Source organism: Argiope bruennichi, chromosome 5, assembly GCF_947563725.1.
Source record: "Argiope bruennichi chromosome 5, qqArgBrue1.1, whole genome shotgun sequence".
Classification (NCBI taxonomy): domain Eukaryota; kingdom Metazoa; phylum Arthropoda; class Arachnida; order Araneae; family Araneidae; genus Argiope; species Argiope bruennichi.
This window is the reverse complement of record NC_079155.1, coordinates 98232674-98250405: the sequence shown is the minus strand read 5'-3', so window position 1 is coordinate 98250405 and position 17732 is coordinate 98232674. Positions and strand designations below refer to the sequence as shown.

Below are 17732 nucleotides of genomic sequence, written 5' to 3'. Positions count from 1 at the left end.
CTCTTAACTTTTATTTAAGTATTTATTTTAATTCAAAATTGAAAAGTTTAGTAAATTATTGAAATAAGTTGGTGGATTTTTTTGAGCAGCAATTCCATCTTTGCACATTACTAGAAAATGATTTTGCACACATTTTTAATAATACAGTAAACTAATGTCTGATATTCTTGAAATCCAGACTTATACAGTTGTACTTTAAAAACCCTTCCCCTCAAATAGCACCAGTTCATTATAATCACAAATGAATACTTAATATACTTTTACTATAAAGTGTGACATCACATCATAAAGAGCCTTTTTAAGTATAATTTTATGATGTAATAACCAACTTTGATCTTATTTAAGTGTAGTTACACAGTTGTGATTTTTTAATTTCCCTGGTCTAATGAAATGAATTCATATGATATAACAATCATATTACAAGTGTAACTGTACTTATACAAACGTACATTATATGATGTTCTGTGACAACACAACCTTTGAAATCAAATTTAGGAAAAAAATGTTGATGTATAATAAATTAATGTGTAATTACATAAAGTTTATGCTTACATAATTGTGATTTCGTAATTTTTAATTTCATCATATATGAAATACACAAAGGGAAAATATTGTAATGATAAAAAAGTTCAGTTTAAAGATTCTGACGAATCTACAACTTTAGACTTCCCCAAAGCACATTTTTGGATTTGTGTCAGCGAGCACAACATCTTAAATTTTTGACATTATAAATTAGATCTAGACGGATGAGATTAGATTATAGATTAAATCTAGACGGATGAGTTATATGTGTAAACCAAATCTGTAGATTTTTATTAAATTTTGAATGAAATTCTTAGGCAAAAAGTCTGTCTGCTTGGTTGTTTGATTACAAGTAAACACGTTACCTACAAAGCATAATAAGCTGAATTTCAGTGTGCAAATTTAAATCTAAAATATAGATTCGAATGAAAGTTTTGACCAAATAAATCAAAGGATTAACCGTCTGTCTGTCTGTACTTCCATATGCATATAATAGTAAAACCTCAAATGAAATAACTTATTAATGAAGTCACTTAAATAAATGAAATTTAGTATGAGATACTTTTATTAAAATTATTGTCTTATATTAAATTTTGGCAGTCGGTCGGAAAAGCGACTCAAAAAATGTATATTTTTCTGTACTATTAAGTACAATGTCGGGATTCTTATTTACACTCAATTTTAATATTTTTATGAATCTGTTCGTTCAGACTTCCCGAAGTCCGAAAAGTACATGTTTGGTATTATGTTTATCTGTATGTGAATACGATATCTTAAAATTATATTGAGATAGAGAAAGTTGAAGATTTATGTAGCTTTTAAACCAATTTGTAGGCTTATACTTAAATCTGATGGAATCCATGGAAAAAAAATTCTGTAGATTTGCCCACATGCTTGTGAACATGATAAATCAAAAACGCAGAGTTACAGGAATGGAATTCGGCATAGGATCCATAATCAAAATCATAGATGTATATTTGATTTTGTTCCAAACCTACCAAACATTTAATGTCTTATATAAGTTTATGTGAACATGAAGAGAAAGAAATAGCAATTATGATAAATGAATTTAATATATGGTCTTGTGGACAGACATTTAGGTCTATGGCGAATTTTGGATCTAGTCAATGGAAAAGAAGGTGCCCAAAATACATACCAAATTTTCTTCATTATATTAAGAAAGAAAAATGCGTACTACACTGTGTTACTACACGCGGAAGTAGGAAGGTGATGGCATTAGCACTTGAAGAATGATGTGACTTGCGAGGGTTTGCAACTTCCCTTTTTGTTTTACGCCACCTCTTTCCTCAAAGTATATTCCAGAAATGCAGAGATAAACAGGCAGGAAGAAAGAGTTGATACATCAGAAAATCGAAGGTAAACAGTTCTATTGGTTGTAACATAATGTAATAACTTTACATGGCATCCTAATCACGATACAATCAGAGTTGCTGTAAGTACTAAATATGTGATTAGATGTTCTAGAATATGCTGCAATATCATAATAGCCAAAAAAAAAAATAACGTAATTTTTCAATATATTGCCCAACTGCTTGATTTATATTTATGTGAACTTTTGCACAATTGAATTTTTGAAATTACTCTAGAGGCTCAACGATATTACTTGGTATATAAAACGTCTTTGTCACTACAATCCTCTTTACCACCTCAACATTTCTTGCTCTTTAAACCAGCGAGTTGTATTGGTTTTTATACCATACAAGAAAGAATTAACTAAATTGGATATTTCATGTAATTATAAAATGTATTTGTATTTTTCATCTTGCAGTGAAATCATATAAAATCTATATATTTAAGAGAATCACGAAAACTAAAGTAACGAAAAGCGGACCAGTAACCGGAAATGACGCCACATTTCCGGTTACTGGTCCGATTGCGTCAATTTTCGTTTTATATGATGATCATGAGCTCTGGGTAAGTCATCAATAGGAGATTGTTTATAACCACCTATAATTTTCAAGAAAGGTTCAACAATACTTAACTATACATTCTCTATGTGGAAAAATAGCAACAGGGTTTATCTCTGTCATAGTGCCGAGTTGGATTTTTTTTCCTATAGAAGTTTATGGCTCCCTATATACGTCATAAATATTCGCATACATCTTTCTCCAACAATTCTAACGTTTCGAAAGCCTGTGCAAAATAAACTTTCTGGACCGATTTCACCATTTTCCCGATTTTTTATAAAATCAGAATGTTCTATTTTTATTGGTAAATTTAATTTTATATTATACTAGCTACGATGCATCTTTAGCTGTGATAAAATGTAATTTGCCAAAGTTGGTTCACAAGACAAGACTAGTTCTATTAATATGATTGATGAACATCTGATAACTGTTCTCGGTTAATTTTTTTATGCGATTTCAAGTGTGAAACACACATTCAACAAATTATTATACTAGAAAATTATATATTTCTCAAAAAAAAACAAACTTTCTTTTACTTAAAGAAATTTATTAAAGAAAACTATCAGTTTTCCACTATAGTTGCTTTGGAAATCAATATATAGCTTTCCAATTTATAGCTAAATTTATTATAGAGTAATGAATTTCTCCTATAATCCACCTCCAAAACTATTCACGTTATAATTTAATAAACTTTGAGGCCCCAGACGCGTATAAAGAAACATATGAAGTAAATATAAAAAAAGACAGAAAGAAAGGCAATTAAAAAATTATTTTTGCAGATTCATTTAATTGACTTATGTGCAATTGAAATTATATTTTGAATGTAAAGTTTTTTTTTTTATCAATGTTACTTTTTATAATGCTATAAATGAACAAGAATAAACTGGAAAGAAAATTTAATCAAGAAACCTGATTGTTGAAATAAAATATTTTAACTGAAAAAAATGTGGTAAAGAAACTACAGAAAAATAACTTTCCAGAAAAAAATATGTGATTCCATACAGATAAAAACAATTCTTAGTTACTGAAAACAATTTATTTTTCATAAATGATATTTGTGAATAGCAATGACTAGCATGTAATAATGATTTGCTCTAAAATATTATTTCCAAAAATAATTTTTTTTCATTGAAATTCACGCAGAAAAATTCAACAATTATAAGAAAAAACTTTTCTTTTGACCACAAAGTAAATAGAGATTAGGAAATAATTGAAAAAAAAACGCCAGAAAAAGGAAAATAGAAACTTCATGTAAAAAAAATTATCAATTAAAAATAATTGAAATTTTATCAGTCGGATATTTTTAGGAAAATGACAATGCTTTTTGAATTGCTCGTAACATATTTGAAAAATGGTTACTGTAATATTGAAAATTATTCATCGCATTTGAAAAAATAAAAAAAGTACGTATATATAAATAAAAGCTAAAGAATTAATAAACAAATATGTTTTTTCCTTTTAAATCATTTAATAATGAAACATTTAAGCTAAGAATTTTACTTATAAAGATAAAATTATTTCAATTCTTAGCTTTAGTAATTTTTCCAAACAGTTTTACTGTATTCTTTTATAATATAAACGCATTCCATTCCGCATATTTGCAAATTATTTAGAGCAGTTTTTCTTATTTTCAAATTTGTTTTCTCATCCTATAAGCTTTGTCCCGCTTTGCAGAATAACTTTTACGTGTTACTTAAAACAGCCTTTGGACATTATAAATCTAACTTTTATAACAATCAGCGCTTAGTGTCTTAAGAAGATCGTTACGTGCTGTAAATGCATGAAGAATAAAGATGAGAATGTTGACTTTCTCATAAAAAGTGAAAATTTTCCCTTTCTCTATATAAAAAGAGAGCGTAACGAGAAAATTATGTGTTTCCTCTCATAAAAAGTAAATATGCTTAATTTCAGGAATTCTTCAGAAGTGTGTAAAATCAAATAAGTAAAAACTAAGATGAATATAATATTTTTGAAGCAAATTCATTTGAAGTTTACTTAAAAATTAATTACTGAATAGCGCAGCCTAATCAAAGTCCGTTTAGAATCTGTATTAGAACTAACTTTTGTTCATTAAAATTAGTTAGAAAATGTCAGTCTCCATAGTTGCATGATGTGTGGTTTGAAATGATATTCGTAACTTAGTACTACTAATAACAATGACGACATGCAACTAGTTTCTGATCTCCAAACTTACACGTATATCAGTATGGATCCATCTGAATTTCTCAACATTTGTAACGTGCACCAAATCTATAAATATGGTGAAATATTTTCTGGGACTGGTGATCCATTGATACATGAGCCCAAACTCTATCTTTAGGCCGTCATTGCTTTATACAAAACGTTACGATGGGTCAACACAATAAAAAGTAGTTTTCATACAGTTATACTGCAGAAAAATGCAGGATACTGAAGAATATGATGGGGGGGGAATAGAAAAATTCATTGATATTTCAGATTCTGGATGGAGCTTATAAAAATTATAAAGCTAAAAAAATTTAAGTATAGCTCTTGCATGGGTTTGATGTTTTTTGTTTGTTTTATTAAGTATGTGATAACATTCTGGGTGGGATTTTTTTTAAAAGCTGTAATATTGTAATATTTTTGAATTTTTGTATAAAATAAATTGATTGAAAAAACATCAATGAAATTTAAAAATACTATTTAAAAGGGGTTTTTTAATAGAAAATAAATGTGGATTTTTTTTTTGGCTAAAAATAGGTATAAAGCAAAACCCTTTAAGTTTAGATAATTACAGATAGCTTAATAAATACATTTCATTTTTCCTGACACTAAATTAAAAGAAGCTCTTCTTATATCCAGTCTTTAAAAAAATTGGGTTTGACTCATAAATAACAGGAAATTTCCAATTTTTTTTCGCACTGTGAAACACTAAAGCAACCATAGAATATTTTTAAATGCAAAAGGCTGCTTATTCTGTAGCTCAGTAACCATAGAGTATTTTTAAATATAGGAAAGTTGCTTAATCCGTATTCAGTAACTGCAGAACATATTCAGGAATTGTTATGTAAAATTTTTACAAAAAATGTAAATTATATTTTATTTTCCAATGTTTTGTCTTAAGAAAATTCGCCCAAAGATTAAAATTTTTGGAAATAGCCTTTAAAAATGTAAAATAGCATTAAAATCTATATAAATGCAAATATATAGACTAGTTTAACTTCCCCCAAAATGAATTAAAAACAAAATTCTAACGAATTTATGAAAGTAAATGTTCAAACATTAAGAATATCAAATAAAACTAATTTTATATTTTCGCAAAAAAAGTGTACTTTTCAACGTAATCATCTACTTTATTTTTTCACAATTTCTAAAATACAGTATTACCTATTAAGAGTGCAATTTTTCAATAGTAATAAACTTTCTTTTATGACGAATGGTTCATAAAGCCAATTACAGATCATCTCCAGAGTAAATAATTATACTTGAAATAATTTCACCATTCAAGTTTCAGTCCGTAATAATTACTATAATCTTCACGCGTTATCTTATCGATGAATTACTATAATTTGATACATATTCATAGCAAAATATTATTTGTGTTTGCTAAAATAGGAAAACTGATTCCTTTTCTTTATGTTAATATATTACTAATCTTATTCGCAAAACAACGATATCATTTATTAGCACAAAGCGAACGGTAAGAATACGGAAAGTAATAAAAATTACAAGACTTTAAGAAAAGACATCAAATAAAATATTTTTGTATTTTAAACTTTGTCTAGCATTTTACTACGTTTTCTTTCTTGATATTTAGAAGTTGCATTTCTGGGAGAATTCGGCCATTATGGAATATCACCGTTTTTGGATTCAAACACGCAAACTTTTCACGGTATTTCTGATCAGCCAATCCTATGGTTTTCGATGCCTCGGGCATAAATATAAAGCGAACCATCCCATTAAGTATTTTTTATATAAAATTTGAAGAGGGAAATAACACCGTGAAGAATAAAATTCGAGATATCAATGTATGAAACTATTTTCCATCTCAAGAAAAATATGGATTAAACGTACTTAAAGAGAACAAAAAACTCCTGTTAATGGATGGGTTTCACATTATTTGGAATATCTTAAATGTTTGTAGCCTGAAGCTTATGATTGTTTTTCTCTTTGTGTCTCATTTACTGTCTTTTAATCTATATAGATCCAATTCTAATAAGAATTTTCTGCTTTCTAGTGCCATAAGTGGCATCGTATTAGCACATAACAAATGCATTTTTTTTTCTTTTCACGCGTTCAACACTTTTAAGTAAGTTATCAGAAAGGTGACGAGTAGTTCCGATGGCTTTAAACACTTTTTTTAGACTTTGAGAAGTATTCTTTCCTTTTAACATTTTACAACTGCAACATGAAAAATTTCAAATTTATATTCTTTTTATTTTAACATCATCTGAGTACTTTGCTTCTATTGCTAATCACCTGAAATTTTTGTTTAAAAAGGATTCTTTATCCGATACATTTAACCAGAATTCGCGGAATGCAGATTCTAGAATACTGAAAAGAAAGAGCAACTAGAACATTGAGAAGATATTTTCGATCCTTAATAAATGTTATCAATCCACGTAGGTAGTTCAATATGAAACGCCCTCGTTTTTCTGTAAATCAGATTTCTAGATACCATTTACAGAGAAATTTCCGGTACATCAAATTTTCTGGTACAATCTAGTGAAAGTTCTCTTTTAAATTAAATTTTCAAGGACCATTTAAAGAGAATTCTCCTGTAAATCAAATTTTCAAGAACCATTTAAAGATAATTCTCCTGTAAATCAGATTTCCAGGTACAATTTGGTGAGAATTTCCCTGTAAATCTGATATCCATGGGCAATTGTGTGAGAATGCTCCTATAAATCAGATTTCCAAGAAAAATCGAATGAGAATTTTCCTGTAAATCAGATTTCCAGGAAAAATCGGATAAAAATTTTCCTGTAAATCAGATTTCGAGGTAAATGTTGGTGAGAAGAAAGAATACAACGCCATGCAGAAGCATTTAAAAGGCATTAATCTATTTTAATAAATGTAGGGATTTCTCTTAAAGTCTTTTCTTACTCTAGTTATTTTTTCTTTACTAGCAAATAATATATTAGTTTCGAAGCTTAATTTTGTAATGAAAAAAGAAAGTTGATAATTTTTAATTCTGAATATTATTCCATGCAAATACACAGAACAACTATAATTCATCAACTAAATTTTTTTTTATGAAATCTATGATGATGACTTGAACTAAACACTGTATATTGAAGTTATTTGAAATATCTTTTGTTTAAGTTGGAAGAACAGAGTGACAAGAAGGTGTAAATGGATTTTGATAAAATAACTTTATTACTCTTAAGACGCTCAGTATGCAAGAGCCAATGCTATAATAAACAAACAGACACAATTTAAACAATTACAAACATTAAACAATTTTTTAACTTTTAAGTTCCGTACAAAACAGAAGATATCAATTAATTTTTGATAATCTTTCTCTTAGCTTAAGCTCTCAGTTTTCTCTTTATTTAAATAATAACAGTGCAAAGTTGAGTAGAATACGTCAATATTGTATAGCAGGAAATTACAATATACAGGCATGCATAGCCAAATTACTTTCTTTCTATTAACATATAGTTTCAAAAATATACAGGAATTAAACTCAGGTTTATTTAAAGTATATCGTCGCTAATGTATTAATAATAAAAATTATATTATATATATATATATAAAATTTTCATCCCAAAAGTTACTTCTTGAGGATGGAGGCATTTCCATTGTTGTATAACAATCTGACATAATACAGAATTCTACATCAGTCAAATAAAATAATACTTCTGATGAATGGCTATTTTTGGATGACTGAATGAAAGAAAGGTTCTTATCAAATATTATATTTATATCATCAAAAAGATAGATTTCCAGTCAAAGTTCAAACACGAGACGATAAAGAAGAAATATCTGAAAGTATTAGGAAGAAAAATATATCCAGGATACATAAACAAAAAAAGGGGACATGGTTGCATTTAATCGGGTTTTTTTTCTTCACGTTTTGAAGTATAGATGGACCAAAGTAAATAAACTATATCCTTTCAAAAAAAGGGTGGTCCAGAGGAGATTTTTCCTCTGGTTGGACAAATCTTTAAATCTAAATATCTGTCCGTGTCGAAGCTCCAGGGCAAGTGTTGTTGGATGAAAAATAAATATTTCATTGAAACGGAAAGGCCCTGCATTGCTGGGGTTGAAAAAAGAATTCAGTGATATTTTGGATATACGAAATGGGAGGATACATCCCAACGTAATGGATATGTATTTTTCAGAAAAACTGAGATGCAAGAATATTTTGAAATATATGAAAGAAAGAAGAATTGAATTGAATCACTTTTGGAAATCCTTGTGTTATTGTACTTTGGTTTAAAATTATCAGTAGCATCTTTGAAAATGTATTTAAAATATACCCAGCAGGAATTTCTGGAGGAAACTGTCTAATAAAATTGTCTTCTCCTACCCAGCATAAAATTTTTTACACTGGCCAAAAACGCGAACGTCACTGGTAATCAAAGTTTTATTTTCAAAGTCCCGCACAGAGGATTGTGTGCTTGATAGTGAATGAAGTAAAGTAAAACCGAATATCTATTTGGAGCACTTTTCATTCAACTGACTGAAATAAAAAATTTTAAATATTGCTGCAATTATTTTGTAGTTATTTTAATTGCACATATTAAAATTGCCATTTATTTAAATCATTGTGTTTTTGAGTTATTGCTTTACATGGTGGCAAAAATACTGACAAATCAACCGTGTGACAGATTTCATTCAAAATTTGAAAAGTATCGACACTAGATTCTAATATTGTGTATCAAATTTCATTCATCTAAGTTGCTACGTTTACAAGTTATCGGTTTTATATGTATACGAAAGTAGCAACTGACTGACAATCCCTTGATGGATTCGGTTCCAAATTTTATTTGGACCTACCTCTTCGAATTCATGGAAGTCCAAAATAGAGATTCGTCAAAATTTCAATTTCGAATACATAAATGATTACAATAATTTTTTTTAGTTCTTCCTGCACCATAAAAGCTACTCCACCAAGCCCCGAAGACATTTGGATAAATTTGAATAGCTATATAACCATGTCACTGGCGGGAATTATAGTTGGGTACAAAGGGCCATCACCGGCTCGGTGCAATCGTTCTTCCGTAGTGTGTAAAACATTTCTTTGTATATAACAAATTGAAAATTTGAGCCATTTATTTCTCATGAAAAGTTTGAAATATTTTTATAAAGCTTTGTTTAAAATGACAAAAACGAATTCAAATACATGAGGTAGGAGGATATTATGGGCATTCGAATAAGTTTTCTTCTAATTACAGGTAATATAATGTAGATAATAATATAGATGTCTGCAAGAAAAGTAATCGCTAATAAATCCTAACACTCATGGATAGAGTTTTAAAGAAAATAATGGGATTTTTTTAATAATTTGGTGATATAATATTTTAAATAAACAATTTTACGTTCTGAGCCTATTTGAATTAAAGAGAAATCTTGATTTACGGTAAATCTGTTCTTTTTGTTCTCCTAATCTTACAGGTCTAATAAATAATAAAAGCCATAAAACATTTCTAAATATCAATATAAGAATTAGACGATATTAAATCATTATTAGCTTTCAAATTATCATATTTGATTTAAATCTTTCAACTTCGAAAACATTCGTTAAATGCTCATTGCACAAATTTTTAGATGAAGCAAAAATAAAAGCATTTTTTTAGATTTATTTATTTTTTCAATTTTTCAAAAGTAAAATTACTGTAGAAATATATACTGCGATAAAATTAATGTTTTCTTTTTATTTCTTTGGAAAGCAGAATTAGACTAAAAAAACTGACGATTCTTCTTCCCAAATTATCGTTTTCTTATTAGGTTGAGAAGCATGGAAATATCTTCAAATCTATGTTACTGTGATTAAGAAAAAAATAATTAATTGAGTAAAACAATCTAATTTATGATTAAATTTCGAATACTATTCTGATAATTATTTTGCACTGAAACCAAGAGTTAAGGATGTAAATGTATTATTTACTATGATTTTTTCATTAATTAGAAATGATCAAATTTCAATAATAGCTTTAGTACAGTCAGGAATTTTTATAATCTTTAGAATGTTTAAATTTCCTGAAAGCCCTTATTTTTATTCTTCTGGATTCAATACCTATTAAAGTTCTTTTCTAAAATAAAGCAAATTAGGAAAATGAGATTTTCAGCACCTTTTATCCATTTTTTTTTCCAAGCAAAATTTGATATAATGATTTTTCTCTGAAAATAGCTGCTTTTAGATTATTCTTTCTAAGACAAAATACACAATTTATGAAAAGATAATTATTTTTCAAGAAAATTTGGAAGAAATTATTTCTTTTAATGCAGTTTGCTTTTAATGTAATTCTTTGTGCTTACTTACTATTTAATTCTTTACACTGAAATTTTAAAATTCATCTGTAATTTGTTTTATACAATTAGTGTTTTATATGTCCGGTTTTCGAGTTTATTATAATTCAAAAATTAAAAGCACTTTTATATTTTCGAAAATGAACATACGCCATTTTCTACTTACAAGAATTTGCAAAGAATTCTTTCAAAGATTTTATCTTTGCCTTTAATTTAAAAATCAATAAGAAAGACAAAAATTTGACATCTTGTTCACAGTTTGTATCATGATTGAACAACTTCATATTGAAATCTCAAACTGTTTGTTTTTCTGATATGCTGATTTTTGAAGAAGATTATTTCTGTATTAAAGAAGTAAGAATAAATGATTATATTTGAATAGCAAAACATATTACATATAATCTTTTTTTTTTTTATTTCTCACTCTTTTCAACATACCTCATGTACGAAAACATCGTTACTCTCTCGCTGGCAAATGAGAACTCTCCAATTATCAAATAGCGTTCCAACATTATTTTTTTTCTAAAGATTTCCAACGATTTCGTTGGAAATAAATCTCATTGCACGCACAGTGGTTTTTCGATTGTATTTCCATTAATTAGTTTCCTAAACTGATTTTGAAACGCATGGAATTGATTTCGTCCCGAAGAAGATGTTTAATTTTACCCGCGTTTATTAAAGGAAGCATTTTTGCTTATTTTGGTACCCCAAGGCAATTAAATTAAAGAATGGTTGACATTAATAAATTGTTCCATCAATGGGGCCTGAAGGCACGGACTAAAGCATTGGTAGAAATATGTCGAAATTGTCAAGACTCTGAGGTAAATTGCATCGTGGATCTGTCTTTCATTTGTTTTTAAATCTTTAAATTTAGCTGGATTCTTGAGTAACAAGCCTTAAAGCTGTTAGAGGCTTTTATCCTAAAAGTATCTTTGCCTTTCTGTTTCTCTGTTGCATATTGATTTATTCAATATTTTGCTCTGCTTAGTAAAACTTTTGTTCATGTTGCAAAAATAATGACAATAACGAATAAGGATCAGAGCATCTCAACTACTCAGTTACAGAACGCTGATGAATTATTCATTCATATTTCTGCTTCGACAGATAAGGTCAATGTATGAAACTGGTGTGAAAGAATATTTTTATTATGAAATTTTTTCATTGGAAGAAGCAATTAAGTATGCCTTTTCTTCGCTAATTGTTTATGTATTCGAAATTGCATAACACATTATAATGAAAAAAAAGGAAGAGAAATTTTTGTATAGTAAAATTTAATTTTTAACTGTGCATTCAACGAATCGATATAATCGATAATTTAAATATTTTGAATAATATAATCATTATTAACATAATTATTTTAGCTTTTTAAGTTATTCTAACTAGTTTATTGGAACAAAAAAATAACATAAAACATACTTATAGACTCGAGTGATTAAATTGTATTTTAAGACTTTATATGGATTAGTTATTCAAAACCATATAAAAGTTAAACTTTTTTTTTTTTTTACTTTTTCCGTGAGTTTGATTTAATTGTATCATTTAGCATTCTGAAGACCAATCAAAATGACATTTGTGTTTATTTATGTAATGTCAATAGTTGTAGGTTTTCAATTCGTGCATTTATTCTTTCTTTAATCAATGTGTCTTTAATTCAATTAATGATAACTTAAATAATCGTAACTTGCATCAAAGCACTGTAAATCATATTATTAAATATATATATATATATATATATATATATATATATATATATATATATATATATATATATATATATATATGTGTGTGTGTGTTTGTGTGTGTGTGTGTGTGTCTTAACTACTTGAAATTATATCAGTCGTATGGAACCATCGGCACTGAATGTAGGATTTTATATTAACAAATTTGCTAATTATTTCGCTCATAGAGCAAAAATGAATTTCAAGAATACATCAATTAATTCAATAATTTTTCATGTTTCATAGTGACAAATTTTACATGATACGATAATTTTCATTTATAATTTCAGATTTTACTAAACAGATTATCACATTCATTTCACAATTAAGCACCATCTAAATTTATTAGATGATTACAGTGTAAGACAGCTCATGAGCTTGTGAATTATGTGAGCTTTCTTTCATTGAGAATATTGTGATTGGTTATAACTTAAACTAATTGTATTATATTACATGATCAAGAAAGGCTTAAGTGGAAAAATAGAAACATCTAAGTACCTAAGTTCCTCAACCTGTTGCATAATATTGTACAATGTTGTTGGATATTATATTGTTTTATTCAATATTTAACAATATTTTACAATGATGCAAATATTGTACAATATATCTGTTTTGAAAGTGCATCTGAATACCCGAGAGAAAAAAATTGGAATACCTATTGAAGGAACAAACTATATAAGAAGATAATGTAACATTGTTTCCTCCCACGCTCACTGGAATATACTTTGATGGATTTCTTTAGATAAGTGTAACTGAAACAACGTTTGCATTTCATTATCAATGAGAATCAAAGAGCTGAAGGCATCTATTCTACAAAAATATGTTAAAATACAAATTGACACGTTAAACGCGATTTGAATGTCCATTTTATATAAATGAGGTTTTATAAATGAGGTCTAAACTTTAAATAGAGGATAATTAATATATTTTGATGCACCGATAGAATTTTGGAAGCATATAAACTAATTTAAGCGATTAAACTGAAATTTATTTTATTAATTATTTATAGAATAATGCTTGAAGCTGTGCGTACATTTATTAGATGTATGTAAAGATTTAGCTGAATGTTTTAAAATTTGTTTTTAATTTTTTGAATATAGATGCTTACAAGGCTTTAGAGCAGCTTTTCACTGAAAAAGAAGCAATAATACGATGCTAAGAAGTAGAAAGAATTACATCCAGGGAAAAATAAACCTTACATTGACAATTGATGCATGTTTTTGGAAATACTTGTGTTCAGAATAAAAGAAAAAATCATCTAAATCTAAAAACGTATGCCTGTTTTTTTGTTTTTTTTGAGAATTTTATTTATTATGGTGTCATTAATGGATAATAGATGACACGTGTCTAATAAATGACAGTTATTCAATAATTCTTTCTTGTAGAAGATGTGAGCGAAGCTTAACAGCCTAGTTAGTTCTCACGCTTTCCATTGCTGAGTTATCTATGTTCACGAAAATTTCGAATGATTTTCATGACCTACCATTTTGTGACATCATAGTGCCACAGTAACAAGAAAATTTTCAAGTTTCCTATTTAAGACAATAAATGCTATTTAGTATCTAAATTTAGTTTCTATTGCACACCTGGTATACTTTATGCGACTATAATTTGATGCGTATCCCAAAAGCATATGTATATTGTATGCTATTGTATACAAGAGCACACTTACATTATACAATATTGCATATTATTGAACAATATTCGCCATATTATTGAATGCTAAATAATATAATGTACAATATTGTATAACATGTAGTGATGTCACCCCAAGTAACACACAATATTGTAATATAATAATAATATTGTAATTGTTTATTATATTAATATAATTGTTAATAATATTGTACAATATTGTAAAAAAATATTGTACAATATTATTAAAATGTTATAAAATATAAAATTTTCATTATATTAATCAATAATGAGTTCCGTATTTAAGCATTATTTTTCCGATATTCACCAAATTAGTTTCCAATGCTATTAATATTCTCAAAATTGATTCTAATTATCTATTCTATGATAGAAAGGTATGAAAGGAAATTGCCTTTAGATTTTCTTAAAACGTTTCAACAAAATTTAGAATATTGCTCATAACTAAAAGTTTTTGAAAATTATATGAATTACCTGAATTTACCCCATATTAAAGAAAAAGAATATTTTTAAGTTATGGAAATCAAATAAATTGATAATATATAACTTACCTGAATTTGTGGTGTGGTTGAATCAAATGCGTTGTACAGCATGGGTAGAACTTCAGATTTGAGATCGCTTTTAGGAGTTTTTCTCATGATAATATCCATATTTTCAAGTAAAGTCACTGTTGCCTGTCAATAAAAGAGTTTAACAATTATTTGAAAATCATATTGAATGAATTAAATTCAGAAGATTAATATTGTAACTATTATCGTTATTTATAATTTAACGGAACTACGATATTTTCGGCAACAAAAATTATCAAAATTAAATTTGTAAATAAACAGTTTTTTATCATAGCAAATATTATATTCGGTGAAAAATACAATATATATTAAATAATTAAGTTGTTCTCATAATAAAAGAACAAAGAAAACGTTTCTTATAATATTTGTTTTTAAAAGGAATTTACTAATTCAAAATGATGTGGTAATCTTTAAATTTACAATCATACCGGTAGGCCTAGAAATGTAATTTTGGAGAAAATTACTCCATAATTAATATAGGTAAGTATATGTTAAAACATTAAAGAGAACTTACTTTCATTTTAATACATTTGAAATAATATTAAATGTTTATGTTTAAGTTTGTAATATACAAGATACAGGCGGAGCCTGATTTAACGAATCTCTATTTACCGAATTTCATGATTTCAGTCATTTCATTCATTCATTCATTCATTTCAGTTTTTTTTCCTCCTACTAAAATGAAGGTGAAAACTCGTATATAATAAATAATAAACCCCACATTAGAGAATTATTTCAACAGCTGATTATTTTTTTTATTTTCAGTTTGGGTGAGCAAAATATTGGATTGCTTTTCAAATGACTCGAATATCTATCTTCTACAGGATACATGAGTAATGAGAAAATATTTGCAGATGAGAGTGCCATGCGGGTTCCACATGGGAAAAACCGAAATTTCCTTTCTTACCTTTCCACACTCTACCGACGTAAAGAAGTGAGGTGTGTTGGGCACTCCATATTGCAGAACGTTTGATTTTTGAAATTTTGTGAAAGATTAAGCAGATTACCGGGAACGAAAATTTTTTACATTGATCACAAAACACATTAAACCTTAACTGGGAAGTGCGGTGTCTCAGACCGCTAAGGATGGACTTTCTGTCCCCCCCCCTATTCTACTTTTGGCTCAATCAAATGGATTGTCTCTGTAGCTTCCTGTTTTGTGACCTTCACTATGTGTGCACTTTTTCAACTGGTTTCGGCAAATTCTTTTTAAAAATATTTCAGCTATTTCTTTGAGCGACGTCTGTGAGACCGCACCTCCATTTTAGTGTTCGTTTATTATACGAGGCTTAGTAGATGACTCTAAAACTTGGTTCCCGAAATAACATCCAACCTACTGATCCTCGTTATGAAGCAGAGCTCCAGAGACTTTTAAATAAAACAAAAAAGAGATTTTAATGATGAGGATAATTGTGATGAGGATAATGATAAGGATTGAAGATATTTCAAGGAACGCAATCGATTGATTCTGATATGTATGTTCACATATAATAAATTTTTGTAATAATATATTTTGAAAAATTTCTAAATTATATTAATATACCAAGAGAAATATCTTTAAAATTTACAGGCTGATTTTTATATTAGTATTTTACCTGTATGTTTAAAATGCCCTTGAAAAAAGGGCTACAAATGCTTAGGAATGCTACAAATGTAGAAATGATGCCAATAATAAAAAAAAGGATCAATTTTACTCATTGTCAATTTTTTTATTTTTTTATTTTTCATATAATTGTTGAATTTTTCATTACATTGTTTTCTATATACTTTTGTATTATGAAAAAATAAACATGATTTAAAAAGTAAAAAGTAGCATGATTTTTCAAGAATATTATTCGTTGTAACATTTAATTTGAAAAGAAAATATATGTTAAAACGCAATTAAGTTTTTTAATGGTAATATATTTTTAAAATTTTTCAAACATTTATTTATTAAGAAAAATATCTCCAAAATATATTGGTCGATATTTATACTAATACTGTCATTAGAAAATTTGATTTGAGTATAAAGAAAATGCGGTCTTCCTTCACCTCTTCAGTTAGCCTTCACCTCTTCAGTTAAGTCCTAAATTTTCACCTCCCCAGTTAAGGGTGAAGAGAAAGTCTTGAAATCTCCACGTAGGCATTAGATATAATTATTGAAGAATCGTGTTCTTTAAAAATTATAGCTAATATCAACAGTTCAGTGCCTTTTAAGAAATTGAAACCCCCCCCCCCTTGCAGAATGAGGTTAAAAAATCATTCGAAATAAGAAAATCTTTGAAAGCTCTTGAATCTCACCTAGTAGAATAGTTCAACATCGTTAATACTAAAAAATAGCTATTTATAGGCCTCTGAACAAAAACTGGCTGAAAAGCAGAATGTGAAAGACTTCTTTTTATCCAATGGTGGGATGGACCCTTTTTTTTTAGAAAAGATACATAATAGTCCAAAAAAGAGTTTGCGGAGAATGGACGGATGTGAAAGAAAATGTAGGAAAAGTTAGGAAAGAAAAATTGATGAGTCTGATTGAAGGATATTAATCATCCAATATTTTCAACGCAGGGAAAACAGGATTGTTTTATGACTTATAACCAGACCAAACGCTTTGCCATAGAAATCAAAAATGCTTTGACCGAAAAAGAATAAAAATGCTGAGGATATCATTTCATTTGAAACTTTCAAAAGAAGTCATTCGGGAAGAAGTCCTTTCTGGGATACACTTTAACAATTGTGTCACATGTGTTGATGGATTGTCTACCAGTGCTGCTTCTTGCGTATACTCGACCATCCCACCACCACTGACAAAAACAGTGTCGACATGATTAGTTATGGTCGACTCCGAATATCTATTAGTGCTGTTAGAATGAATGAAATTGCTGATTTATCCCAACCAATAAATAGCAATTCTGATTTAGAAATCT

General features: G+C 27.9%; 1 protein-coding gene across 2 annotated transcripts in view; it reads right to left on the bottom strand.

Annotated features, from left to right (window-relative positions):
* LOC129969385 (SCY1-like protein 2) overlaps window positions 1-17732 on the bottom strand; it is a 488897-nt gene that overhangs the window by 82456 nt on the left and 388709 nt on the right. For both annotated transcript variants that reach the window (XM_056083944.1, XM_056083946.1), the window contains exon 10: window positions 14812-14934. In XM_056083944.1, the coding sequence (XP_055939919.1) occupies window positions 14812-14934 (123 nt within the window). The remainder of the gene's footprint in view (window positions 1-14811; window positions 14935-17732) is intronic.